General features: G+C 40.4%; 1 protein-coding gene across 1 annotated transcript in view; it reads left to right on the top strand.

Moving 5' to 3' along the window:
* Positions 1 to 26,534, top strand: part of ITFG1 (integrin alpha FG-GAP repeat containing 1) — a 68,272-nt gene that overhangs the window by 27,028 nt on the left and 14,710 nt on the right. Inside the window, exons 9-14 of the mRNA XM_071567667.1 lie at positions 6,156 to 6,250; positions 12,706 to 12,878; positions 19,566 to 19,716; positions 20,020 to 20,128; positions 23,754 to 23,797; positions 25,652 to 25,730. Of these exons, the coding sequence (XP_071423768.1) occupies positions 6,156 to 6,250; positions 12,706 to 12,878; positions 19,566 to 19,716; positions 20,020 to 20,128; positions 23,754 to 23,797; positions 25,652 to 25,730 (651 nt within the window). The remainder of the gene's footprint in view (positions 1 to 6,155; positions 6,251 to 12,705; positions 12,879 to 19,565; positions 19,717 to 20,019; positions 20,129 to 23,753; positions 23,798 to 25,651; positions 25,731 to 26,534) is intronic.

Here is a 26,534-nt window from a genome sequence, read left to right as displayed (position 1 = left end):
ACCTAAAGGCAGAGTGACAAAAGAATTCCAATGATTTTATTACTTGAGAAGATAAGATAATCAGCTTTCAAGCAAACCTTTATTTGGTTTGAATATCAAACTCGGTTGGACTTATTGTAGGCTTCTTGCCTGCCCCAGAAGGGGATTGTTTTTAGCACTACTCTAACAGGGCTATGTCCTCCTTATCCTCTTACTGTTCTTCAGAACTGTAAGTGAAAGGCTCCTAAGAAAGGAGAAGGAGAATTGGGCAAAGACAGGAGGAGAGATGTGAGCAGGCTCAATGTATGGTGAGCTAAAAAGCATGTAAAGCTTCATTAGGCTGTATTGTATTACACAAGAGATGCCTGATCCTTTTTGGACTTACAGAGAAAAACCTCTTGGCTTTTATTGTACTGTGATGAGGATTTTTTTTCTCACCATTTTCAGGAGAACTAGGGAAACTGGACTGGAAAAGGTCTGTGATGATACAAGGACCACAGCTGGTTCTGAATGCGTGTTCTCAGAGCAGCAGATTCTCAAGGCATGAAGGAGAACTCTGTGGTACATGAAGGGTCTTGCTTGTATGTAGCATCAGGTTCAAAATTACAAAAGCTGGACTGTTCTCAGTGTTTTAGTTTGTACTTGCCTTTGTTCTGTTTCACAGAATAGTTGGGGTTGGGAGAGACCTCTGCAGATCATCCAGTCCAATCCCCAACACAGAAAACAACTTCTTTTTTATTTAAGAGGACTGTAATAAGTTATAATAATCAATCTAAGATCTCAAAAAAACAGAAAAAGTTTATTCTAGTTTTGTTTTTAAAGGAGCAGAGGTAAGATTAGACTGCAGCAGAACTACATAGCATTTAAACTAAAACAGTTTTGATCACACACCCACCAAAAACTGTCTTGCTCTTCACAATCACAACTGCATTTTACTGCATTGCAAACCAGATTTCAGGTGAGTGATCATGGGACTTGTCATCTTCCCAGGTGTTGGAAAGTGCATTGTACAAGCATGTGCAGTGAATGTAATAACCCTTGAATCTGGTTGTAAAATACTACTTTTCTGGCACTATGTTTTTAAAGAAATTTGAACATTTGGATTGAGGATCTTTTGCCTGTGTTTACTCATGCAAGTGAATTATAAGGATGTTTGCTTTGAAAGCATCTCTCCAATATCTCTTGGTTTGGGAAGAAGTTACTGTGTGTGGAACTCTTTGTTGTTTCTGGATTCAGTTTAAAACATATGCTAATTACCTCAGTATTGCATTTGGAGCATGGAACAATTTTTAATAACATTATGTTGATTTTAATCTGATTTAAAAGTTGTTTTCTGCTTTTTCTCACTCCAGTTTACCTTTAGAATAGACTGGAAATCCTTGAGCTATGTTTCTTTTTGCAGTGTGAGCATTCACAAGGAATGTCAGAGTTCCAGCTGCAGGAATTTCTGTGGTTCAGGCTCCCTGTGCCAGGTGCCCCCGGTGACCTGCCCCAGCCATGGCTTTTGGGGTGCCCCCGGTGACCTGCCCCAGCCTTGGCTTTTGGGGTTCCCACAGTGACCTGCCCCAGCCATGGCTTTTGGGGTGCCCCCGGTGACCTGCCCCAGCCATGGCTTTTGGGATGCCCCCGGTGACCTGCCCCAGCCATGGCTTTTGGGGTGCCCCCGGTGACCTGCCCCAGCCATGGCTTTTGGAGTGCCCCCAGTGACCTGCCCCAGCCATGGCTTTTGGGGTGCCCCCAGTGACCTGCCCCAGCCATGGCTTTTGGAGTGCCCCCAGTGACCTGCCCCAGCCATGGCTTTTGGGATGCCCCCGGTGACCTGCCCCAGCCATGGCTTTTGGGGTGCCCCCGGTGACCTGCCCCAGCCATGGCTTTTGGGGTGCCCCCAGTGACCTGCCCCAGCCATGGCTTTTGGGATGCCCCCGGTGACCTGCCCCAGCCATGGCTTTTGGGGTGCCCCCGGTGACCTGCCCCAGCCATGGCTTTTGGGATGCCCATGGTGACCTGCCCCAGCCTTGGCTTTTGGGGTGCCCACAGTGACCTGCCCCAGCCATGGCTTTTGGGGTGCCCACAAGACCTGCCCCAGCCTTGGCTTTTGGAGTGCCCACGGTGACCTGCCTCAGCCTTGGCTTTTGGGGTGCCCACAGGACCTGCCCCAGCCATGGCTTTTAAGGTGCCTCCAGTGACCTGCCCCAGCCATGGCTTTTAAGGTGCCTCCAGTGACCTGCCCCAGCCATGGCTTTTGAGGTGCCCCCAGTGACCTGCCCCAGGCATGGTTTTTGGGGTGCCCCCAGTGACCTGCCCCAGCCATGGTTTTTGGGGTGTCCCTGGGCTGGGTGGGGTTGCAGCCCTCTGTGCCATGGCCAGGGGGCTGGGAGGAGCCCATGGCTGTCTCTGGCACTCGCTGAGCAGCAGTTGGAAGGAATGATTCTCACATGATTTCTGGGTGGCATAAGACTGCTAATTTTGTCTTTACATATTTAGACATAAGTACAGGTTTGCAGGTGATGAGTATGTGGGACTGTTCTTTTATAGCCTTTTCTGCTGCCTATAAAACTTGATCTTTATTAACCATGTCGTTATTTAGTATCACTCTCAAGCCAGAATGGTGTGTTGAGAACATGCTCATTAACAGTTGAGTTTTTTGGTTTTTGTTTATGGCAAAGATGCTCCAAGTTGAGCAGTGTTAGCCAAGGTTGGTTGGAGTCTGGAGTGTTTGGCCACATCTGCTACAAATTAAACTAAAATTACAAATAAGAATAAGCTCAAGATTTCCAGTAATTTGGACTGAGATTTTTTAAAATCCATATAGCAATAGACAGACAGATGAATGGACTCTTGGAACTGAGGGAAGACTGCAGAGGATCTCCAGAAACAAATTCCTGATCCAGGCTGAGGGAGATTAATAAAGACATGTCATGCAAGGTATTTTTCATAAATGTTTGAAACTGTAGGTCTGATGGGTTCATCCAGCCCTTGTCATCAGTGCATCAGTGGTCCCCTGGGAACACCCAACTGCTCTGAGCAAGGGGCTAATGATACTCCTTCTGAATTTGTCTTCCTTTTCCTTTGAGGAGCAATTCAAATTCAAGATCAGAGGTTAAAATTGAAGGATGTTTCTTGAAATTGAGATTGAAACCAAGCATGAAGTTGAGAAAAGTTGGCATTTCAGGTTGATTGTGAGTTTGGGCTCTTGAGTGAGGAGCTTCTGGAGGTGTTTTTGGTGTGGTCTTCAAGAGGAGTAGTTTGCATTTCAGCAGGTACTGCCAAGCAGGAATCATGTAAAGATTAATGAAATATTTTCTTTCAAAACTGGAAAAGCTGCTGTACCAATTTGCTGGTTTCACAGGGTGTCTGTGAAAAACCTCCAGAAATGCAGGAAACATTGGATTTCTAGTTATCACTGATGAGGAGAGTTTAAAGTGACAGTTGATAGTGAAATGGATTCTGCTTTAGCTTTGGTCTCAGGGCTGGGTTTGGGGGAGGATTTTTTCCTTCTTGGGCTCCTAAAACAAAAACTGATGCAAGATTTACATTTAAATAAATAATTTTACAGTAGCAGTTGGTTGTAAAATATGTTACTGTTTTTGGCAATCACTCTTCAGAAACAGCTTTTAATCAAATACCCTCAACAGTAAAAGATGGATCTGTACATCATAAGATGTGCATTAGAAATAAAAAGTAGAGCAGAAATAAGATATAATATTGTGATAGAGGTTAAGAATGTTGGGCTTTCTTTTGATTGCTACTTTCTGTAATACAGTATTCGACTAATTGTGGGTTTTCTTGAGCTACTTTGCTACAACACAGAAGACATTCTTGTTTCATTGAAGTTTTATTTCCAGCTACATTCTCATTGTTGGTGCTTTACTTGATGCTTTTTATATGTAAAATTTCTCTTGCCTGCTCTACAATACCTAACTAATGTCTTTATATCTCATTTCTTTGTGATTTTCAAATTCACTGACTTAAATTTACTGAGTGTAAGAGAGGAGAAAAAAAAACATCAAACCAAATCAGCCCAGAATCCGTAGGATGGATATCTCCATCTGACTTTTTGGGGGTGGACATGACAATAATTTGGGATCTGTGCTGTAAGTTTTCAATGTATTTTTCTCTGATTGTAGAATTTATTTTTTCAATTATTGGACTCCTAAGTATATGTTACACAGAATTGAAGAGAAATTGCAACTGAAAACGTGACCCTATGATAAAAGTTACTTAAATGGACCTGCAGGTTCTGGGCAAGGGAATTGTGGAAACTGTCCTTCCAGTATGGGATATATCTCATGTTACTTTCACTTGGAGAGGCAGGTGTCTGTTGTTTGATGCATGTTTACCTTCTATTCATTTGTTGATCATAGTAAATTTTTCAAATCACATCTTATAGTTGTAATTTCCTTAGCACATCTGTGAGGTGATGGCTCCGTGTCTAATGATGTGCAGGTTCCGTCCTTGCTGTCCTATGGATTGGTTGTTCTTCAAAGCTGCAAGGCTGTTTTTGTCAATACCCTGCACTGCTGCTGAACATTCATTACCAAGGCTGGCAAACTGAGTTATTGGCATAACAAGATGAATGTTTGCAGTATAAGTAGAATCAAACATTTTATATTCTCCTCTGCCCCACAGCATAATTTAGAATGAGAACATCCTTGTCCCTTTCTAAACAAGAGAAAGAAGGGAGTGTTTGAAGGTTCTTTGTCCTTGTGTGTTATTGAAAAATTTCCTAAAATTAGTTCAGACTGAAACTTTTGTAGAAATGTAATTAAAATATTAGGGCTTAAGTTAAATTTTATATACAGAAGACACATTTCTGCAACTTAATTCTATTTTAGTGAATCCATCAATATTCCCATAGATCATAATTTGCAAATTGAACACTTTCTTCCATATGCATTTAGAAAGAGCCTGCAGTCTGACAGTATTTGATCTAGTTCATGTAAGCAAACATTCAAGTGAGTAACATGTTTTAATTGTTCTTGAATGATGCAGAAGCAAAACAAACAGCTTCAAGAGCTGGAGCTGATTTCAGACTGCTCAGATTCAATAGTGCTCTGTTGATTTCTGGTTTCGGTGGTAATTCCCTTTCCCATCTCTTGGGATGTGAACTGACTGGATTGCTGTCACTTGGGTTACTCCACATCCTAAATTGTCTGTCCTGGACAACAGAGCTGCCATGAGGGCTTGGGAGGAGTTTGGTGGTGAGGTAAAATAATTCATGAGGCAGATGGGATGTAGGAAGCCACTAAAGGTTTGGCTTTATCACTTGGAGATATTTGGGGAAGCCTGATATTTTCATCACTCCTCCTCCCCTTATAACCCTACTTTCTTATCTCCCAACTGCCTGATAAAATAAGGGAGGGACCCAGAAAATATAACTATACATATATGTATGTGCATATATACACACCCCCTGCAAGGAGGCCGTTTCATAGACATACAAGTTGGCAGGCTGAGAAAGCATTTCTTGTCACACAGGTAAAGTGAGCAGTAAATCCATTATTACTTTTTTTCCCATTCTTTGCTCTGTCTGTCAGAGTTCCAGATGCAAATAGACATTGCTCAGTAAAACATTAAAAGGTCATTATTCTGCTAAAGGTTTTAGAAATACACGGATTAAAGGCACTTGAAGAACATTTCTGAAAACCTGTTATTTACTTAGATTTACCTAATTCTGTAAGCCTGGGATTTATTAGCCATTGTGTTAATCAACTTTCCAGTGTTGTTTTTTTATGCTAAGTACAGATTAAGATATTACATGTGAACTCATGGCTCTTCTTAAAGTCTTGCTGACAGCACAAGGATTTAAAACTAGTTTAGAAACTAAATAAACTTGTATGGTGGACTTGTGGCCAATTTGCATTAAAGGTAATTTTCTTCCCAACTGAACATGGATTGATTAAATTACTAAGTAGTTATTCTTCTAAATATGTCAGTAAAATTCAAAACTTGCCCTGTATTATAAGTCAGGATGAAAATACATCAGCAAAGGCAATCTTCAAACAAAAGATCCAAATTAGATTATTGGGTTTAAGGATTTTGAATGGTTCCAGTTTCTCTCACGTAATTTTTCACATTTAAAAAAGCAATAAATTATTCACAGCTGATTACTTCTTGTGAACAGGGGGTTTGATTTTGCACATACAGAACTGACAGTCTTTTTTTCACTTTGACAGATGGGGATGGACAAAGTGAACATTTATTACCAGTTTGTGAAGACGAAACGTGTCAAAGAAGTGCCATCTACCTGACTAAGCTGGGATTGGATCAGGTAATGTGAGTCTGGAATAGCAAAGACCAAGGAAAATACTGTGCCTTTATGAAATAATATGAAATAGAAAAACTGGTTTTTTGGGGAAGAAATTAAATTTCCTCACCTGTAATTATTGAATACAAGAGAGTTTATTTACTTGTGTATTTATTTATTTATGTGTTCTCTTATGTGAAACAAATAGGGGTTTGGTGGAAGAGATTGCATGCCTAGAATTGTTTATTATGAGTAATTCTACTCAGAAAAATGATGGGTGCTTTTGAGGAGTTCTTGATTGCAAAGCACTGCATTCTAAGCACTGTAATTGCTTCAACATGGGTTGAAAAACAAGGTTGGAAGCAAGAGTTGGAAACAGATCTAATTAACTCAAATAAGCTTCTTTGGTTTAACTTTGGGAATTTTTTTAGAGTAAAAATACACATGTACACACACATATATCGAGTTGAACCAGCCCACTCCTCTTGCCCCTTATTTCTACTTTGTCTTTGCTTCAAAAAAGTGGTCTATGAAGACGTTTTTAGACTGTGCATCTTCAGAATTGAGTTTCTTTCAAACTATTGCAGGTTCATTTGGTCACTGGCTTTGAGAGACACGATCATAATTTATGGAGTGATTACCATATGTTCATTTATATAAGTGTGTGGTAATGTGGTCTAAGTATTTACAGTGTCCTGATCTATAATAAAGTTGCAGCATACAGCAAATTAACCAAATGTTTGTTGGATGCCTTAATGAATGTTTTACTAAACTCACATGTGGACCAGAAGGCCAAGGTGAGGTGTGAAGTGCTTGTAGCTGACACCAAACCCACTGCAGTGTCCTTGCAGAAACTGTGTGTGCCACACATGCTGCTGACAGGGTTAGGAATTACTCATTATTCCCTTACTGACAAATTAAATGTAGAATTTTGTGCTGAAAGAAGTACCCTCTCTGATGTATAATTCAGAATCTATTGGTGAACTTGTTACAGCTGTAGCCCAAATTTCAAGTGCAGATCTTCTCATTTAAAGGATCAAAATGTATATAACACAGGCTGTGTAATATACTAGTGAGGATCACCCTGGTTACATCCTGCAGTGCTCTTTGTCACAGGACAGCTGCTCTTCAGCTCTGTTTAGTTCCTTACTCTTGATAAGAGAAGAATTAAAAGACATTTTTCTGTGCTTAAGGAAATTTGAGACAAATATTCTAAATTAAAGTAATTTCACTGTAGAAAATCAACCCCACACAAAGAGCTGGAACTGCTGGGAGAGACAAAGCTGCCACTTACCTGAGAGTGGTGGGTGAGTGAGGCCCAGCTCCAGGAGCTTGTGTTCCTTGTGTTCCTCGTGTTCCTCCAGGGAAGTGATGCAGAGTGGCAGGGGAGGTGTGGGGCAATTTGCATAATAGCAGAACTTTTCCAAAGTGGAGTCTGTTACTGTAACCTGCTCTGAAGTAGCATTGCATGTAGACAGTTTCTGTCTTCCTTCATTATTTCATTTTTTTCATATGATTAAACTATTGAATTACTAATACATTGTATTTTTAACCTATATCTAATATGTGTACTCAATTTAGTGTAGCTTCAGTTTTAAAATATTTCCAAGGTAATGGCTTTTGAGATAAAAATTAGCAGCCAAATATTGTCACTTCCTTTGAAAAAGTGAGGAATCCAAACGATTCTCACCTTGCTAGAAAACAGTATTAAAAAGTGCTGATACTTACCTAGAAACTTTAAAGCAATTTTCCCTTGATATTTTTAGAATGACTTTTTAATTAAAAATGACAGTATCAAATGGCATGCAATAATGACCTGTTCTGGCCTAACCTTTTGAAAGAGTTCTGTCTGGGGTTCTCTTTCCTTGCAGTCATCTGGAGCTGATGGAGCTGCTTCTTTTCAAACATTTTCTCTTTTCCATTCTGAAACAGTGGAAAGTATCAGTGTCTTCATTCCTATGTTTGCAGCTTTTCCCATGGGTTGCAGCTTCCTTCAGGTGGAAATCTATTCAAACATGTCCATTCCCATATTTATTTTGAAGTGAAATGTTCGATTTCACTGAATTTGGTAATTGTGAGGTGAGATGACACAGCACCCAAGCTTTGACTAGGTAGGTTAATCTTCATGAGAAATTTCAAATGTAAACTTTGTGGCAACAGGCTGCAATAAATTCTTTCTGTTTATTAAATCTTTGCAGTTTGGGGGAAATAATAAGGAGCCCTTGTATTGCAGAATGTGTTTCAGCAAAGGGGATGGTGTCCCTTGTGGAACACACAGGGAATCTATTATTGAGAAGTAGAAGATGCTGAACAGTCTCTGTTCAGTTTTTTGCAGAAGGGTTTTGTGGATTATTTTCTTAGCTAAGGGTGTAGCAACCAATTCTTTTTTCAGAGTTTTTATTTTTTATTGTATTTAAAGAAACTTACTGATCTCAGATCTGAAAGATCCCAAATCAGGTGACAGTCTTACAAAAATACTTTGCCTTTGGTTACTGGACCTGGGTCTGTCCTTCCTGTTTGTTGTGACATTTGATGAAACCCAGTGGAAACCAGTTAAGGCAGTTCCCGTGGCAGCATGTGATGATTTGGGGTGAAATGCACAGCAATCAGAATTACACATCTGTGCAATTAGTGGTTCTAAAAAGTACTCTGAGGAGAGGCCTGCAATGGCATGGCAGGCCCTGGAGTGGTTCTGGTAAGAACTACTTATTCGTGTGTATTTGTTGTGAAGGCTTTGGGCCAGCTGGATGGCTACTGGAGAGCCAGGCCAATTAGGAGAATTATTTCAGGGATAATCTTTCACCATAGGTTTTAATTTATGTAATGATTTATTCTTTATCAGTATTAGAAGTATCTCAGATAATTTTTCTTCTTTGGATGATGGAGCAGGAGTGGCCAACAAAATACACATAAGTGACTTTAGGAGATACAGGCCTGCTAATGTTTTAAAGGAATGTGAATGTTTCCATGGCAACAGCAGAATTGCTGCCAGATCCAAAGTAGGATCCTACACTGTTTCAGGTTGTGGCAGGTGTTAGGACACCTCAGACTTCTTTAAATTCACCTGCAGTCTAATCTGAGAAATGTTTTACAGTCCCTGGTACTATTTCATGTAGCAACTCAAGATGCTGTGATATTCTTAGGGATGACTAATCCCTCTTTTAATTCTGCCAAGTATTTGGGATGATTTTTCATTTGTTTCCTGAGGCAAACAGTATTATTTCAGTCCCTTCATTTGTGAGTTTCTTTGTGGGCTGGATGATTCTCACAACCTTTCTCTGTACAGTAGGAAGGTTATATCTTTATTCCCATTGGAAATCTGGCGGCTCTGAAGGAGGACACAGGGGTGCCTCCTGCAGCAAACCACAGGGTTGTGGTGTCCCTGCTGGGTCCTTAAAGAAGGGGTGGGTTCAGCTGCTGTAATTGTCATAAATCTCAGATTCTCATCATTTCTAGGTGGCTCATCTTTCTCAAGGCACCTGTGAGCACTGAAAACATGACCTTTTCTGCTTTGGTTACTTTTTTCTGTGGTTCTGAATCAATGTTGGGGATCATCATCTCCTGGACTCTGAGCACCATGTTAATGGTATAAAGTATAGTCATTTACTTGGTTTATTTTTGTGCAATAGTGGCTGCTCAGCTGTGTAAGGGATTCAGATGACCTTTGGAGGCACTGAAAGCCAAGTGAATCCTGAAGTCCTGGGGCTGTTGGTTACATGCAACTGAACTGCGGTGCCCTGAGAGGGGCAGTGTGGCAGCTCCTGCAGGCCACTGCTGATGCTCAGCTTTCTCTAGGGGGGAATAGTGTTTCTCACATAAAGTAGGAGAATCCCTGGCATTTCCAGGAATGGGCACCAGTGTCCAGCCTTCCCAGCTGGGAGCTGGCTCCCTGCTCTGTCATGGGGTGGGGGTTGTGCTGCACGGGTTTCTGGCCATAGTGCAGAAGTGGAGATGTGTTAATCCCACAGTTTGGCTGACAGACCTGCTGCCAGGCCTTGGAGCAAGAGAGGTGCCTTTCCTAATGTGTGGAAGGATGGGCACTTGGCAGGAAATGAGCCCTTTGTTAGTTAAGTGGGGTGAGTGCAATGAGCTTTCAATGTTTCTCAAAAACCCGAGACCTTTTTGACAATAAAAAAATGTCTTTCCATGGCAGCAAAGCATTCTCTTTTCTACTGGTTGAAAAGCAAATGTTTGAACAGCTTAAAAACAAATTTTCAAGCACTCAAATATTTTTTCCTTTTGTAGCCACAATACCATTAATTGAAGGATCAAAAATATCTATATAAATGTTCTAAGTAATTAAATTAGTGGCATGCAATGGAATTTAAACAGAAAGGGAAGAAGTAAATCTGATTTCTCTGGTTGGATTTTATGTGTTCATTTAAAATTTCTTTTAGATACACTCATTCTATTTTTCAGTCTTTTTTTATCTGAGCTGTGTAGTATAAATCATATGATCAGAAAACTGGAAAAAATAGCTTTGTGTGTCCTCATTATACCCACCTATTTCTATCTTAGAGCAAAAGAAAAAAAATCAGTTTTAGTATTTTCCTATTAAAATAGTAACAGCAAACACGAAGCTTGAAGTGTAATTGTCTGGATTATCAAATATAAAAGAAGTGGAAGACTCCATGGCATGAACGATGCTGGTGTTTGGTAGCAATAGGTGATGTTTGGCTGTTTTATATCTCACTGTAGACCTCAGGATTGTGACTTCTGTGAGTCACTCTGAACAGAGTACAAAGAGAATACCAATTTCTACTTGTGCCTAAAAATTCATTTTTAATTTTGCTGCTCTAAAGTGGTGTTACCATACATGGGAACATTTAAAAAGTATATGATGGATATAATTGGATTTCACTGCAGTGACTGTGTGAATGATACCATGGAAAGTAAAAGCTATATTATATTTCATGGTTCTGATTTCAATCAGTGTTTTTCAAAATTACAGTATTTGCAGTAATACTGTATCATCTGTCTTCTGCATGACAAATAAGTGCTGAGAAATCTTACCCTTTGAAAAATTTCCCTCAGGTTGAGTCTTTTTCTTCTTTTCTGTTTCTTAGATTTTTTTCCACACCTTCAGCAACTAAGAGTAACTAAATAGAAATGTGTATGTCACGGGGTGTGGGGGTCCAAATCTGCCTAATGTGAGTTTTCAGCAGGGGAGTTGTGGGTCACCCCTGCAGTTCAGGTGCCATCCCCTCTGTGGCAGAGTGTACTGAGTGTGTGCAGGGTCGGGCAGGACCGTGCCAGGCTGCAGAGCCATCTGTGATACCCAGACACAGCTGACCTGAGTGCTTTGTTTAATCATTGGGGGCTCCTCTGATGAGCCTGTGGTTGTGTGTCACCTCAGGGGACACACGTGATTCCGTGTGGCTGGAATGCTGTTGGTTACTGGATCACATTAGTGAGGGACTTTTCCCACAGCAGGAAATGATCTGTCATGGATCTCATTCTGGTTCCTGAAATAGCTAAATTAAGGCTTGGATGACAGACATGTGAGATCTGTTAAGTGCTTTTGATGGTGGTGACAGTGACCCTTTAAGATGGCAGCCTTCTGCCCTTTTGAGGGCATTCACACTTAGTTGACATATAAAATTACTTCTGACTTTAAAAATGGCACTGAATTTTTCTGTAGCATTGAAATGTTAACCCTGGTACTTCAACTTCATACTAACTTGTGAAATTACTTTGATTTTAATTAAGATAAATTGCTATTTAGCACCTCTGCAGCACTTTGGAAAGTAAGTGCAGATGCATTTCCATTTCTTGTCCTGGAGAAATTACACTTTGCATTTCTTTTGTACTTTCAGTTTGATACTTTAATCTTCATTTCTTATCATACATTTCAGTATCTGGTGCTGCTGGGGAGATAGGAGGGGAATTGAAGCTCTTGAACTTCTAAATATCCATGAAGAATAGAATCATTGGAGCTGAAATGAACCTTAGGAGATCCAGCCTCCTGCCTTAAGCAGGAGCCACACTGAACTCAGATCTGCCATCCTGTCCTGAAGCAGACTGATAGTATCCAGCAGTTTTATATCCAGCATCAGTCCTCCAGCTTTAATCATGCCTGTTGCTTGCAATTCCAGGGAAAAACATGAGACTCGGGATCTCAAGGCTCTGATGGTTTGGGCTTTCCTACACTTAAGGATTAGCAGTTTCCAGGCAAGCCTAAATTTCAGTTAAGGTGTTCATGAATCTCTGTGTATGCTTTACACAGGTCCTTGATTCTTACAATCTTAACTACTTTTTCCTGTTCTTGAATAATTTGTGCCTATAGTAAATACTCAGATTAATTTTTTTCGTTTGGTGACAGAATTAGGAAAGAATCCTTATTTCCTCTGTGGAAGTTTGTAAATGGCTGAGAATCCTGATGAAATGAAGAAATGTCAGCTGTTTTAAATAGAATTACCTTGTTACATAAATAAAATTGATTGCTTTATTTAGTTGTTCTGTTTTGTTCTATTTTACAGTGGATTCCTGTCTTGCAAGACTTCAGAAACAAAGACACAGTGTGGGGCTTTGTACCATATCAAAATGACAAATCTTCAACAGAAATTTCATTTCCAATTACACTTCATATTGGAGATTACAATATGGATGGCTACCCAGATGCTCTTGCCATACTCAAGAACACTTCTGGAAGGTAGAGTGTGTGCAAACCTAGAAATAAAGCTATCAGGTGCATGTTCAGTCAGCAGTCATGCAAATTGCTGACTTTAGTGCATCTCATTCATTTTATCAAGTGAACAAGACTTTTGATCTCTGTTAAGTGTTTCCCTTTGAAGAAAGGGATACACTTAGCAGAGAATATGCATTTGCATTCTATGCAGGAATGTGCATTTCCATGCTGTGGTCAGAATGCATAATTGTACAGACTCAAACTGTGGCTCCTGGTGGGGAGTTGCAGCAGGGACTGGAGCATGAGGCAGCATTTTAGGTGCTCCCCACAGAGGTAGGAGCTACTTCTCTCCCTTTCCTTTCCCAAATCATCTTGATGCCTCTGTAAAATCCTGATTTCAGCTTTCAGTGTTGACCAATAACACCAGGCTGGGGAGTTGGGGAACCTGTTCCATGCTGTCCCACAGAGTGAGCATCACTGGTGACTGCTGAAAAATACAGTAGTGATTTGTCCCTTTTGAAACCAGGAATTTTAGAGACACCTCATAGTTTGCCAGTGGTTTTTATATTGTCCAACTTGAACTGAAAATAAATAACACACCCCAAAAATAAATACCACACCCCCAAAAAGGAGCTTCTAACCCTTCCTATTAAATTTGTCAGTGTAATCTTTCTCCTCCTTTGTTAAAAGTTTTTTCTTCTTTACTTGCTTTCCCAGTACTTGGTACTGCTACCATCTGGTGCTGGGTGGGAGGGGGCATGTAGGGATGCTTGCAGGGAGGCTGTTGTACCTTGAGGAGTCAGTGACCCACACAGGAGCTGCCCTGAGGAGCTGCATCCCTGTGCTGTGCCACGGCCGATGGGCAGCTCACCTGGCACCTGCTGCTGGGCCTGCTGCTGTGTCCTTATCCTTACCTTGAAGGGAAGCAGCGCATTTGCATGTGAACATACTCTTGCTTGACAGTAGGAATGATGAATAGAATGTTTGTTCTACAAAAGACTTAAAAGAGCTGTGGCGACTGTGCTCTGGTGAGCTCAGTGCAGACAGGGCTGTGCTGCCTGCTGTGCCCTGACCAGAGTCTGTCTGATGCTGCACCTGAAGAGCTGTGAGGTTATTTATGCTGTTTCCTTTCTCTTCATGTCATCACTTGTAAAAGGTATTTTACCAATACCTTATGGAGTCTTAATGTCTTCCTTATTAGAATGCTTGACAAATACTTGCACTAGTGCATTACAAGGCAAAATAAGTCTTAAGAGGTGTATTTATTCTCTTCCTCTGTGTGGTGTTTTGGAAGGAAAGGAACTGAGGAGCCCACTTTGATGCTTCAGAGAGTGTATATATGAGAGAATTCAGTGCTGAAGTCCAGGAATTCAATTCAGATCTTCCAGGGGTTGCCTAAACATCAGTCACCCACTGACATTTTTGTGTTAGAGTTCTTCAGATACTGACACACACCTAAAAACGCCCCAGTTTGCAGAGCAATGTGCTTGTGTTCAGCTGACGAGCTGTGATTGCGAGACAGGGCTGGGAGCAGCTGAGCTCTGTCTCTGCAGCTCTGAGCCTGGAAATACCCAGCAGAGCAGGTGCTGCTGCTCAGACATGGCAGACGAGAGGGGGGTGATGCTGTGCCTGCCCAGCACTGGCACAGCAGTTACAGCTCTCGGGCCCTCAGTGCCAGCTTTGTCACTCCACACCTTCCTCAGCTGGGAGTTTGCATTTTCTGTTCAGCAGTCATTGAATTAAGACTGCAGAGAGTCAGAGAGCAAACTAGAACCAGTGTCCTTCCTTTGCCACAGAAATAGTGTGACATCAGAACTGTAAAATTGTTGTCTTTGGTTTTACTGAAGCCCCAGAAATCTTGTGTTCTGAGCTGTACCATGGGCTGTCCTCTGGTGTGTATCCTGAAAGCTGCTGCACTTCAGAAAGACTGCCTGCAGATTTATGCAGTTCAGGAACTTAAGTTATTTTGTCTCTTAAGAATCTTAGGAGCCTCTGTCCTCTGGCTGGTGTAAGATGAAGGCAATGTAATATCATGGTAAAAAGTTAGCAATGGTTTGTAAATAGGTACTCCTGTAGAAGCCCAGGAAGTCACCTGTGTCCCCTGCAGTGAAGTGCTGTGAAACACTTTTATCTCTAGTCTCTCTGCTTCTGAAATTGTTTGCTTTTAATTGAGTGCATTTAAAATTAATTTCCAACTTGACATCAAAATTGAGTGACACAGTGAGGCATAAGGACTGAAGGCCCTGGCAGATGATTTGACAAGTTACTAAAAGCGAGGTTCAGGAAGCTGAGGAAGTCTGGCAAAAGCAGAGTAAGTAACCTAAAAATTAAGAAATAGATTGCATGTTACCATTGTAGATATCCAGTATTTGTAGGAAAGGAACAAAAGCACTCTTTGTACTTGGGGATGGGAATGAAAGTCACTTTTTTTTTGCATTCAGTATGGAATGTCACACTGAATATTAATTCATTGTTTCTGAGAGACTTAAGCAAATACTTCCTTTTAAAATGTGTAACTGGGTCACTGATTGGAGAGAATTAAAACAGTGTGGGAATTAAATTAAAAGCTGTCCTTAAATTAGAGCAAATTAAAATGAAAACCTTATTTAATCAATTTTAAACACTTCTGGATCAAGCTGTTTATTTCTTTCTCTGAAGCCTTTCATGCTACATCTACAGATCTAATTTCAGTGATTGATTACTGTGATTAAATGATAAAGGCATTTTTGTAAACTCTTGACCTCAATCTGTGCTATCGTGTAGGAAGCCTGGTTTCTAGTTGCTGTCTGGAACATAAAGAAGTTAAAGGAGGCAGAAACAATTTTGTTCATCTGAAAATATACTGATAGGTGATAATGGAAAAAAGTATTAAAACCAATTATATGCTTCCATCACAATTCAGGAAAGTCCTTTCAGATAAATCCTTACAAATCCCTACAAAAGACTGAAATAAAGATACAATAGTTTGACATACCATTGGTTTTGTGTCCTGCCATGTGGGCAAGGCGGGAGATGATGAACAGCTCCAAGGCCCCTCAGAACTGCTGGAACACTCACTGGTTCATCTCCTGCCACATCCCTTTGGTTTCACATCCAGTGTGCAGGATTCTCAGGGCATGGAGACATTCTCCACCAGCTACAACAAAAAGTGGAATCTCACTTCTGGTTGCAAGTGTTGAGGGGTTGAAGCCAGAGAATCAATAAATTCCATCAGGTGGGGATGCTAAATTCACAGTAGATTCTTACATATTTATGGGTGCAGTGTGAATTCTTTTAACTTCTGACTTGAGTCCAAACCTGCACATTAGAATTCAAGTCCACAGATTTTTCTTCAGGCCACATACATACATGAATTCTGTATTAGAAATTGTGTGTGCATATAGAATAATAATAGGCAAAGGGATTTTATCAGTGGTTATTAATTGGTTCATCTGAACTCCCAGTCTTACCTAAATATATTCATTTTTTTCACATGCTCTTTTTTTAAATTGGTGACATTGAAAGTATAAGTACTGTATGTGAGTTTATAAACACCTTTCTCCTACCTAATTAGATGAAACAAATTTTAACACTTGTTTCCAATTAGATGCTAATAATTGGCATCTTGTATTGCAAATATGTAATTTAAGTCTTTTCCATTCCACTCAGAGTGTTTTTCACTGGTAAAGCTGGAAATACATTATCTGACAGTAGTGATAAATAACAGTAAAAACTGAAACTTGGAGATGAAGACAACTGGATATGGACAGCTGAATGAAAAACTTCTGAGTACGACAGACTTCTAGAAAGTTTTCTAGGTGTTCATGCTCAGTTTTAAATTAATGTATATGTATTAATCCTTTATATGGAAGGATAATTTGACCAAATTATTTGACCAAATTATCTCTTCCTAAATCATTGTTAGTTGTCACTTGTCAGAACTAAGGTTGGATAGAGGACTTCTTTTAAGTGTAGGATTGATGAGCACATTGTAATTGAGCAAACCTAAAAAACCAGAGGCAAATTCAATTACTCTGAACATCTGCAGTGAGTTATAAGTCATTTTGATGTCCCCAGTATAACTGTGAATGAAGTAGCCTAAAACTGACAGCATGAGAGATGTATGAAATTAGCAGTAAATATTTAATTCTAATTGCAAATAAATATGTTAAAATAAAACTGAGAAGTCTTCAGCCTTCCTTTGGTGTTAAGCCTCTCTTGTAGTTATTCAGCCTTATTAAATTTACCTTTGCTGCAGAGATGACTTAGGTCAGAATGTTCCAAATTGTAGGCAGCTCTATCCCAAAGTGTAAAGTTATGCAGGTAGCACACAGATGAGCTGCCACTTTACTGGTGTTTATACCTGGGTATTTAAAGTGCTGCAAATATTATGTTAAGGGCCGTATGTTGCTCTTAGTTCAGAGTTCTTTTGCTCTCCCTCTCCAAGGTGAATTGTTTGGTATTGACTGTTACACATTTGTATAGCACCTTAGCATTGATTTTCAGGGTTTTACCGTTACAGCAAGGTCTGTCTTCAGAGGCTTTCAGGGACACTGTTTTGTCATTTTCAGGGTGGAAATGATGTTCTGTGTTACAGGAAGATTTTTACTGATGGTGGATCTTCAAAATTCGGTTCAAAATAATAGCAGGGTCATAAACTTGCTCTTATTAATTGTAGTATGAAGCAGAAATAAAGCATGGAGGTAGATATTTTGATTCTAGGGATGCTTGTGTATTAAAGGCCTTAATAATACAGGGATTTAACTGGCAGCTCAAGGACTAAATCCAGATGTCAAGAGTTCTTCCAAGAAAGAATTGAAGGGGTGGGGAGGCAGCCAAGAGCTGATTGCCCTTCCCTCTGCAGCCAATAAGGCCCTGCAGCTCCCTGTTGCTGCAGCACAACCCACACACCAAGATTTCCTCCTTCCATGCTGAGGTGTAGCACATGGGGCAGGGAATGCTACATCTCTGAATTTATTTATTGCTCTGCAAAGGGGCTCTTCTCCAGTGCACCACCTGGATCCTCAGCATCTGTTTAGGGTTTGACTTCATTTTTTTCTTCCTATTGTTTGTCTTATGTTTCTCTTGCTGATACAGAAGGTTGAAGGAAAGTGGCCTTTCCATGCTCAGTGCTACTTTGATTAATTAATTTTCTTTTTTTCTCACAGTGCAGATGCAAGGAAAGGAAATAGAAAAGGTTCCTGTAGTAAATAAAGTTCTCATGTCTATCAATACACAAGGCTTACAATGTAGACTTGAACAATAGTCTGTGCAGAGTGTAAGGCAGGCTTGATAGTCTTTCAAAGAATTATCTAGATAATTTCTAGCAATTGAAAAAAACCTGAATTGGAAGAAAGAATCTGTGTAAAACTTCCTCCAAATTAAAAAAAATGATGGCAAGATGATGTAAAAGAGAAATTGAAACAATTTTCTTTGCTCAGGTTCTCACCTTAACTTGTAGTTGGCTGTTCTGATACAGATACTTGGGTGATATATAAAATAAATGTGAGTACTGAGGAATTCCAAGTTATGTGTGCTCAGATACAGGCAGCACAACATCCTGAGTGTTGTGGATGACCTCATTTCATTTTGGCCATACATTATTTCAGGTCATTTTGCTCAGGAGAAGTGCCTGTGTGTGTGTGTGGTGTGTGTGTGTGTGTGCGCGCGCACCCCGGAGGCTCTGGTGCCTCTCAGCCCCAGAGGACACCCCTGCTGCCCCATGGGTGTCCCAGGGCACCCTGGGGCTGTGGCTGGGTCCTTGCCCTGGGCTCTGCAGAGCACTGTCTGCCCTGGCTCCAGGCTCTGCCCCAGCAGCACAGGAGGAGCTTCAGCTATGCCATTGCCAGGGCAGTGATGCATCCCAGCAGGCTCCCAGGGCACAAACCTGCCCAAGCAGTTGGACTCCTGGTTGGTGAAGCCTGAAGGTTTTCCCAGTTCAGCAGCACTGGGGAAGCCTCAGGGCCGGTGGGTGATGGTGCTGGTCAGCAGCCTCTGTGCTACCCTCGTGTGTCCCACTGACCAACAGGCACCTGGGGGGGATACAGTGTTTAGGAGGGAGATTTTCCTACACTACACCTGCTGCTCTGATTTGTTTCTTTGCTTTTTGGCTCAGCATTGCAGCCTCTCTTTGTGTCTGGAGCCAATAGACCTCAGTAAATGCCCATTTGGTTTATCTGTCCTGTTCTACTGTGCTAGCAGGCTGGGGTTTGTTTTTTATTTTGCTTTGAAACCATCGAAAACATACCAATAGAGATTTGCTTCAATCTTAAATTTGCTTAAAACATCTTGCAGTGTGTAAGAAAATTTATTAGTGGAGCTGGAATGGGAAGAGATTGTCACAAAGTAAAGAAAAGGCATCGACGTGTTTAAGCTGAAGGACCGTCGAGAGATTAAAGAAAATGGTAGATAAGTGCACTTGTACTTGTTCCAGAATACAGTAAGGCTATGTTTAGTCCTTTGAGTAGATGGTTAATTAAACTATTCCTGCTAAGTTGGACCCATTTATTTAGTGTATTTATTGTTTTAAGTCAGGTACAACATAATGATTGTACTTCTGACTGTTAAGTCCACATAGGTGCTAATGGATTTTGGAGCATTCAGTGGCTGCTACCTTTGTTTTTATTATATTTAACTCCAGTACACTTAAACTATTTAATTATAACATTTTTGTAATATCTCTTATTTAGACTTTATCACAAACAAGTTGGTTTCTCTGTGTGTGTTTCACAGCAATCAACAAGCATTTTTGCTAGAAAATGTCCCCTGCAACAACGTGAGCTGCAGGAGCGTCCGTCGTATGTTCAGGGTGTTCTGGGAGCTCTCGGACCTCAACCAGATCAAGGACGCAGTGGTGGCCACTTTCTTTGACATCTATGAGGATGTGAGTTCAGTTCTTTCCTCAGGAAATAGGCTCTGAGTGGCTGTGCCTGTCCCTGTGCCCTGGGAGAGCTGCTCTGCACAAACATTGCAGCATGTGGTTACCTGGGAATGGACCACTCCATCCTAAATTAGGATTATACTAATAAGATTTTTGAAAGCTACTAAAATCAGTAGTGAAGTTGTAAACTTCGATGCATAGTAAATTTTTTCCTTTGTGTCTCTTAAGAGAATTTGTTTGCTAAATTTGGATGTGAGCTAGACTAAATAAGCATTCTAATGTAAACTTGGGGGTTTTTTTCTCTAGGGAATCTTGGATATTATTGTGCTAAGCAAAGGCTACTCCAACAAGGACTTTGCTATCCACACATTGAAAAATAACTTTGAAGCAGATGCCTATTTTGTTAAAGTTATTGGTAAGTTATCACTGTATAATCAAGTCACAATGGGATGCTGAGAAGAATGTGAATATTTAAACCTTTGTATGTGAGAAGGTTATGGTAATGCTCTGTGTGTGATAAATTTAGAAAAGAAAAAGCGCTGCGTGGAAAATACCAGGGACGGCAGAAACCCCGCTGCAGAATCTGAGCTTGGATCAGGTGGCTTTGTTCTGTTTCAAAGGGGGGGTTGTTTCTATTTTAGTTTACTTTTTAAAATCCAAAGTAATTCTGACCACTCTTTTCAATACTTGTGTTGGCCACAGTGGCCTTTAAGTTCTTTATTTCTTGACAGTGTATTTTTTACAAGAATATGTCTTATTTTTCACAAAGCTAAAGCTTTCCATTGATCCTGGACCTTTCCTTCTGCATCCTAGCAAAATTCTAAAGATAGATACTAGCTGTTTAAACACTCCTTTCTCAGCTGGCTTCTGAAGGAGAAAACAAGAATTACCAAGTGTTTAGAAATATGATCTGCAGGGAACAAGCACATGGGACCAAGTTATTCAGGCCAAAAGACATGTAAAGAAGATCCATGTCTGCAGCCCATCATGATGCATAACAAGGAGGGAAGTGTTCTGTATGTCTGTGCAGGATACAACATAAAGTAACTGAAGAGGAAATAGTAGGAATAATTTCCTGGATGACAGCTTGTGGAGTGCTAATGTTAATGCCTGGAGAAACTGCAGTTATCAGCAGTAGAAGTCCTGACAACCAGATGAAGAAGTTGTCTTATATATTTAATGGGATTTTAGGGAAAGGGTTGGAGTAGCTGGACATGGGAGGCCCAGCCTGTGAATCCTCCATTCAACACCTTCACTCACCTCCTCATAACACAGCACTGCAATTGTAAGGGTGGTGATAGATACACACATCTCTGTCATTCAGCCTAAATTGTAATTTTAATTGTGTGGTGCTGTTTAAAATTTGGATTTAGCTCGTAATTCGCTAATTGGAGAAATAAATGTGATGATGCCTGCACATATAAATATGTATGCCGTGGTGAGGCAGAGAGGAGCCAAGGGACATTACAGCATTGACTTGAAGGGCTGTGCTTTGCCTGTCCACAGTGGCTGCCTGTTCTCAGAAACAATGGCCAAGTGCACTTTGTGTCATCTGTGCCTTGAGTGTTCCAGGGTTTCCTTCCAGCAGGGACTGCTGTGGTTTTTGCTGTGCCTCTGCCATACCAAGCCTGCTTTGCTGGAGTTCTTGTCTGTCTCATGTGGAAATGATGCAGAATCTCATTCAAAATGGGCTGATTTCACTTCAGTGACTACTGGAGTATGTTTTGCTGATGCTTCATGGTCTGTTCTGAGGCTCAGTTTGTCCCATGTGTGAGTCAGGTGGTTGTTCTCAGCCCAAAAGCCGCCTGTGACACACAACACACCTGGCAGTGAACTGGGCAGGGGGGTGAGTTTATGGAAGCCTTGGTTCAAAAGGCTGGAGTTGGATTCTGATAATCGTAATTAAGAGCAAATAGGTTTTCAAATTGCATGCCCTGTTCTGTTCTTCAGCTGCAGAGGTGTGGAGCTTTGAGCTCCCTGCTTCTCTTTCTCCCTTGATTTCTTGAGAAGGAGTGAAAAATGAGGCTGTGGGAGCCTGTGAGGACAAAGCTCAACAGGAACAGCTAGAGGTTCACCTTCAGAAATTGTGTTTGCCTTCATGTTAAAGGCATCTAATCCTTCTCAAGCACACATTCTGCACACCAGGAGATGCACAGCACTGCAGCTGCCACTGGGGCTGATGCATTTATTACTTGCTCCTTTACCTGAGCTCTGTTCACATAGTAATAGCATATAATAATTTATCATGTTGATGGAATCCTTCTGCTAACTAATACCATGTATGGGTAGTGCAATTCCCAAAAGCATGCAGCAAATCCTCTGGAAAAATCTTACACTTCACAAAGCCATATCAGAGTTATAATTGTGTGATTTTTTTCATGGGAAATGAGTTATTTGCAACATGTTTTTTGGTTCACTCAGTGAAAATCTCTCTTAAAAACTGGAACAAGCCTTTTTTTAGCACCCTTGTAGGGTGTGAGTATTTTTGCATAGAAAGCCCAGGAAATGGGAATTAATGAGTGTCTAAAAATATTTTTACTGTGATACAGGGGAGAGTATTTCTAACAAAACCTGCTTTGTGGAGTTAGTGCATCAATAAATGCATGGTGTTCATGTATTTGGCACATGGACAGTGGGAACAGCTTTGCTCATTATAACTGATGTCAAATCTACTTGGTCAGGTAATTTGTTCCAGGAGTGAAACTGAACAGCAAATTTCAGTGTCTTTTTGCCTCAAAATGGGAAGAGTTGGTTCCATTTGCATACACACTTAGGTGTAGCAGATAAAATCAGCTTATAGCTTTAAAAGTCTATTTGTACATATGTGCAGTCTTCAGATCCTGCTTTGCCACACTTTCCTCTTACCTGTCCAGATTCTGGGGGGGGGTGGACTGTATAAAGTACTAGATTTTACTGTATTTGGAGATGTCAGCATTTTGAAATCACAAGCAAAGACTGATAACTTGCTAATCTTGACAATTGTTAATATTCACACACAAAATATTAGAAAAATTCCTTCACTAGAGCAGTGCCATTCCTGACTCCCAGAGTGTGTGCACCTCTCGGTATTTCACTGGCCTTAAACATTTTGTACCCTAAACTCCATGGAGCATTGGAGTAGACAGAAGAGTCTTTAAAAAGCTCCTGGTGGTCAGGATGTCTTGCCCTCAAATCTGGTGCAAACCTTCACTTTCTGTCTGCCCCCTCCATAACTCATGGAGAAGGGATGTTTTTCCTTGGCTTCAGTACCTGGTGTGTATCCTGGTCCCTGCCCGTGGCCATGACTGGCCTGCTGCTCAACCCAACTGTTGTCATCCCCAGTCCAAATTTTGCATCAGAATGACACCTTAGACTATTTTGTGTGTGGTGTTTGTTGTTTTGTTCTAATACTCAGTGACAGGATGTTCTGGGTTACAGAATTGTCCATTGTTTAGTTGATTAACAGACATTTCTGAATGGAACTGAATTTTGGAACTAGTAAGTTTTAAACAAATAATTGAGCAACTGTCACAGGCTTTAGATATTAGAGTAGCATTATACATGTCTGCTTATGATACTTCTGAATTATTAGAATAAATAGGTAATGGGATTTTTTTTGTTACAGCTTTTGTGAATTGCTTTAAATTAAGTTCCAAAAGCATAGAAGGAAAAGCCTTTGCCTTTTATCAGTTAAAACAGTAAAGCTGAGTCTCTGCCAGTATTTTAAATGGTTAGAAATGAAGAATAATGAATAAAATGCACAGTCCACTATTGTAAAAATGTTTCAATTTGGAATTTTTCTAGCTGGCCACTCTCACCTTTTGAAGCTGGTTAACCAGCAAGGTCTGATCAAACAGTGAGCAGCTGATATATGTCTGCCAAGAACTTGCTTTGTACACATTGGGGAATGTTACACCTTAACATGAGTCACAGAGAAGACATCTAGTTTGTGTTTTAGTGGATACCTGACACTATTTCTAGGCTTCACCAGGTTTCAGAGTTGGAGCTTCCAGGATGGTTTGTGAACAGAAACACTCCAAACTCACTTCTTGTTTTTGCAGTTCTCAGCGGCCTCTGCTCTAATGACTGTCCTCGGAAAATAACAGTAAGTGCAACTATGACTTTGCATTAGTATTTAGCTTTAAGTAAGCTGAAGTCTAATTGTACCAAAAACTCCCAGCCTATTAAAGGAGTTATTGACTGGCAGAATGTGTAATCCAGATCACAACTGGCCAAGCCCTGTGTGTTTGAGACCTGTAATGGGGCAGCTGCTCAGCTCAATTGGCTGATTGTGCAGAGCTGTGTTACCCAGCCCAGGGGCTGGGATGTACCAGCCACAGGGGAAACTTGGTAATCCAGCTGGATGCTCAGGCTGTGCATTGTGCCACGTCTTGGTCTGGGCATTTAGGAAGTCCAGCAGAACTGCTGATGGGGCAGATGCAGCTCTGGAGCCCCCTTGGGGCTGAGCTGCAGGTTGGGGGCAGTAAGGGAAGGGCATGCACTGGGCTCTGAGCAGTCTGCACAGACCTACATGTGCTGGCTTCTGCTTACATGATTTTCTGCATCTCCAGAGATCCTGCATCTCACCCCCCCAGATTGCCAATTAGCCAATTGTTAGCAATGTGCACAGAGAAAGCTGCCTGAAAGAGGCACTGAGAGGATCAGGATGAGCAGCAGCACTTCAGCTCTGCAAAAACCAACTTGAATTTCAACTTGAAATAGAAAAACTGCTTCCAGTGGGACCAACTTTTTATTTGAGCTTATTTCAAGACATAGAGTTTAATTTCTGTTATAAAATAATGAGTTCGGTAGCATTATTGGCTTAATTAAAAATAAAGAGGTTAGAAAACAAATCTTCATAACAGATGTTGGTGACCATTTCATTATCAAGATCCCTGAAACACTATTGCATCCACTGCAATGGAAGTTCTGTCAGACAACATAAAGTACATTGTGCCAAAGTACAGCTATTTGGCACCAAAAATAATTACATTTCACCTTACTTACTCATCTTCTGTAGATCTGCATTAACAGCACCTTTGTGGTCTCCTTACCCTTCATTCTAATCAATTATTGTTTTCAGACTTCGATCTCCTCTGCCATCATCATCCTTTATTATTACAGTTAGAACTGACTGTCTTTTGTGGCATGACACGAAACATCATCATCTCTTAGTGTGCTTTGTGTAAGTTATTTGGAAGGTCCTTCATGCCCAAATACCAGCACTAAAAAAAAAGATAAAAAGATTCTTTAAATCTGTTCTTAGAGTTGTTCCCTGTCCTTTCCCTTTCCATCATAGCAGGTAATTGTTTCGCACCTCTTTTTACTTAGGTGTATTTGTTCTGCTTCATCACTCAGTAATACACAACTTTCTTGGGTTTTTTTAAATTTATTTTTCCCCATGACTCTTTGATGTTTACATGCATTTTCTCCCTCAAGAGAATTTTGCTTAAAATAGATGCCAGTACTCAACAAGTAACTATTCAGTCACTTTCATTAATTAAATGAAATTCTGTTAAATGATGATAAAAAAATTGGATTTTGAGTAGTATTTTTCAATTCAGAAATACCATCAAGATTGTGTGTTCTCCCAGACAGCATCAAACGAGTTCTGCTTTTTCAGAACAGGCGTTTAACTCTTTGAATTTTTAGAGTTCTCTTATTTTTTTTTTGTAGCTTCCAAGGAAACATTAAGCCTTTTGCCAGAGGACTGAACAGTATTGCTTTCTTCATGTTCTAAGAAACTAAACGTTACTTAGCCAACTGATTACCTTTATTTTGAAAATTAATTTCCACATAATGCTATGACCAAAACAGTTGCAAGATGTTGAAATTACAGTAGAAAAAATAAATTATTAAGGTGGAAACATTTTTCTTCAGTTTGCTGTTTAATTACTAGAGCTTTGTCTGTTCCTAAAATGTTGCCTGCCTTTGTCTTTGTTCTTCCCCCTCCGTGTAGCCCTTTGGAGTCAATCAGCCTGGTCCCTACATCATGTACACCACTGTAGATGCAAATGGCTACCTGAAAAATGGGTCAGGTAAGATAATCTCATCATGACAACACACATGTGTGTGCCCTTCTCAGCACCCTGAAGAGCTGGAAAGTTTACAGTGAGGGTGGAATGGGTTTGAATAGTGTCTTCACTTTACAATGCCCAAACCCCCAACTTTCTCTTCTGTCTTTGCAGATTGCATTTTTAGTACAAATATTGCAACTGCTTTAATTTTTCTTCTGTCCCTTCTGTGCCAGTTGGCTTTGAACAGTTGACTGTATCTGAAAAATTGCTGGGTACAATATCATCAGTTTGTGAAATAGCATAAGCTTCTAATTATATACTTTTTCTGCCGTTCCTAAGCAATAATGTATTAAGAAACAACAGCAGCCTTGAAATACCTAAACAGAATCACAGCAGCCATATGAGAAAGGGTTAGGATAATATTCAGAAAACACAGGATGTGTTTGTCTGGAGTTGTTCACTACCTTTGTCAGGTCAACAGAATAAACTGACTTAGTGAAAGCACAACATCCTGGCTGCTTTGGCATCTATGAGTCACAGTCTCATTACTGGATAATCAGGAATACTGATGAGTAACTCTAAGTAACAAAAAAGACATTTTTTTTCCTCAGAAACACATCAGTAAAACCATCAAACTGCCCTTCTTCTTCTTGAGAGAAGTGCTATAAATTGTCTATAAAAATCAAAAAAATAACATAACCTTTGCTTAAGTTCTAATTATATTCATTTAGATTCATTGTTCATGTAGTCAAAGAAGTTATTAACTCTTACTACTTATTTGTAATTAACACAATCTCAGAAATCTGATGTTTTAAGTGAACTCAC

Source organism: Pithys albifrons, chromosome 12 (genome assembly GCF_047495875.1).
Source record: "Pithys albifrons albifrons isolate INPA30051 chromosome 12, PitAlb_v1, whole genome shotgun sequence".
Classification (NCBI taxonomy): Eukaryota; Metazoa; Chordata; class Aves; order Passeriformes; family Thamnophilidae; genus Pithys; species Pithys albifrons.
This window is presented reverse-complemented; position numbering and strand designations above follow the sequence as displayed.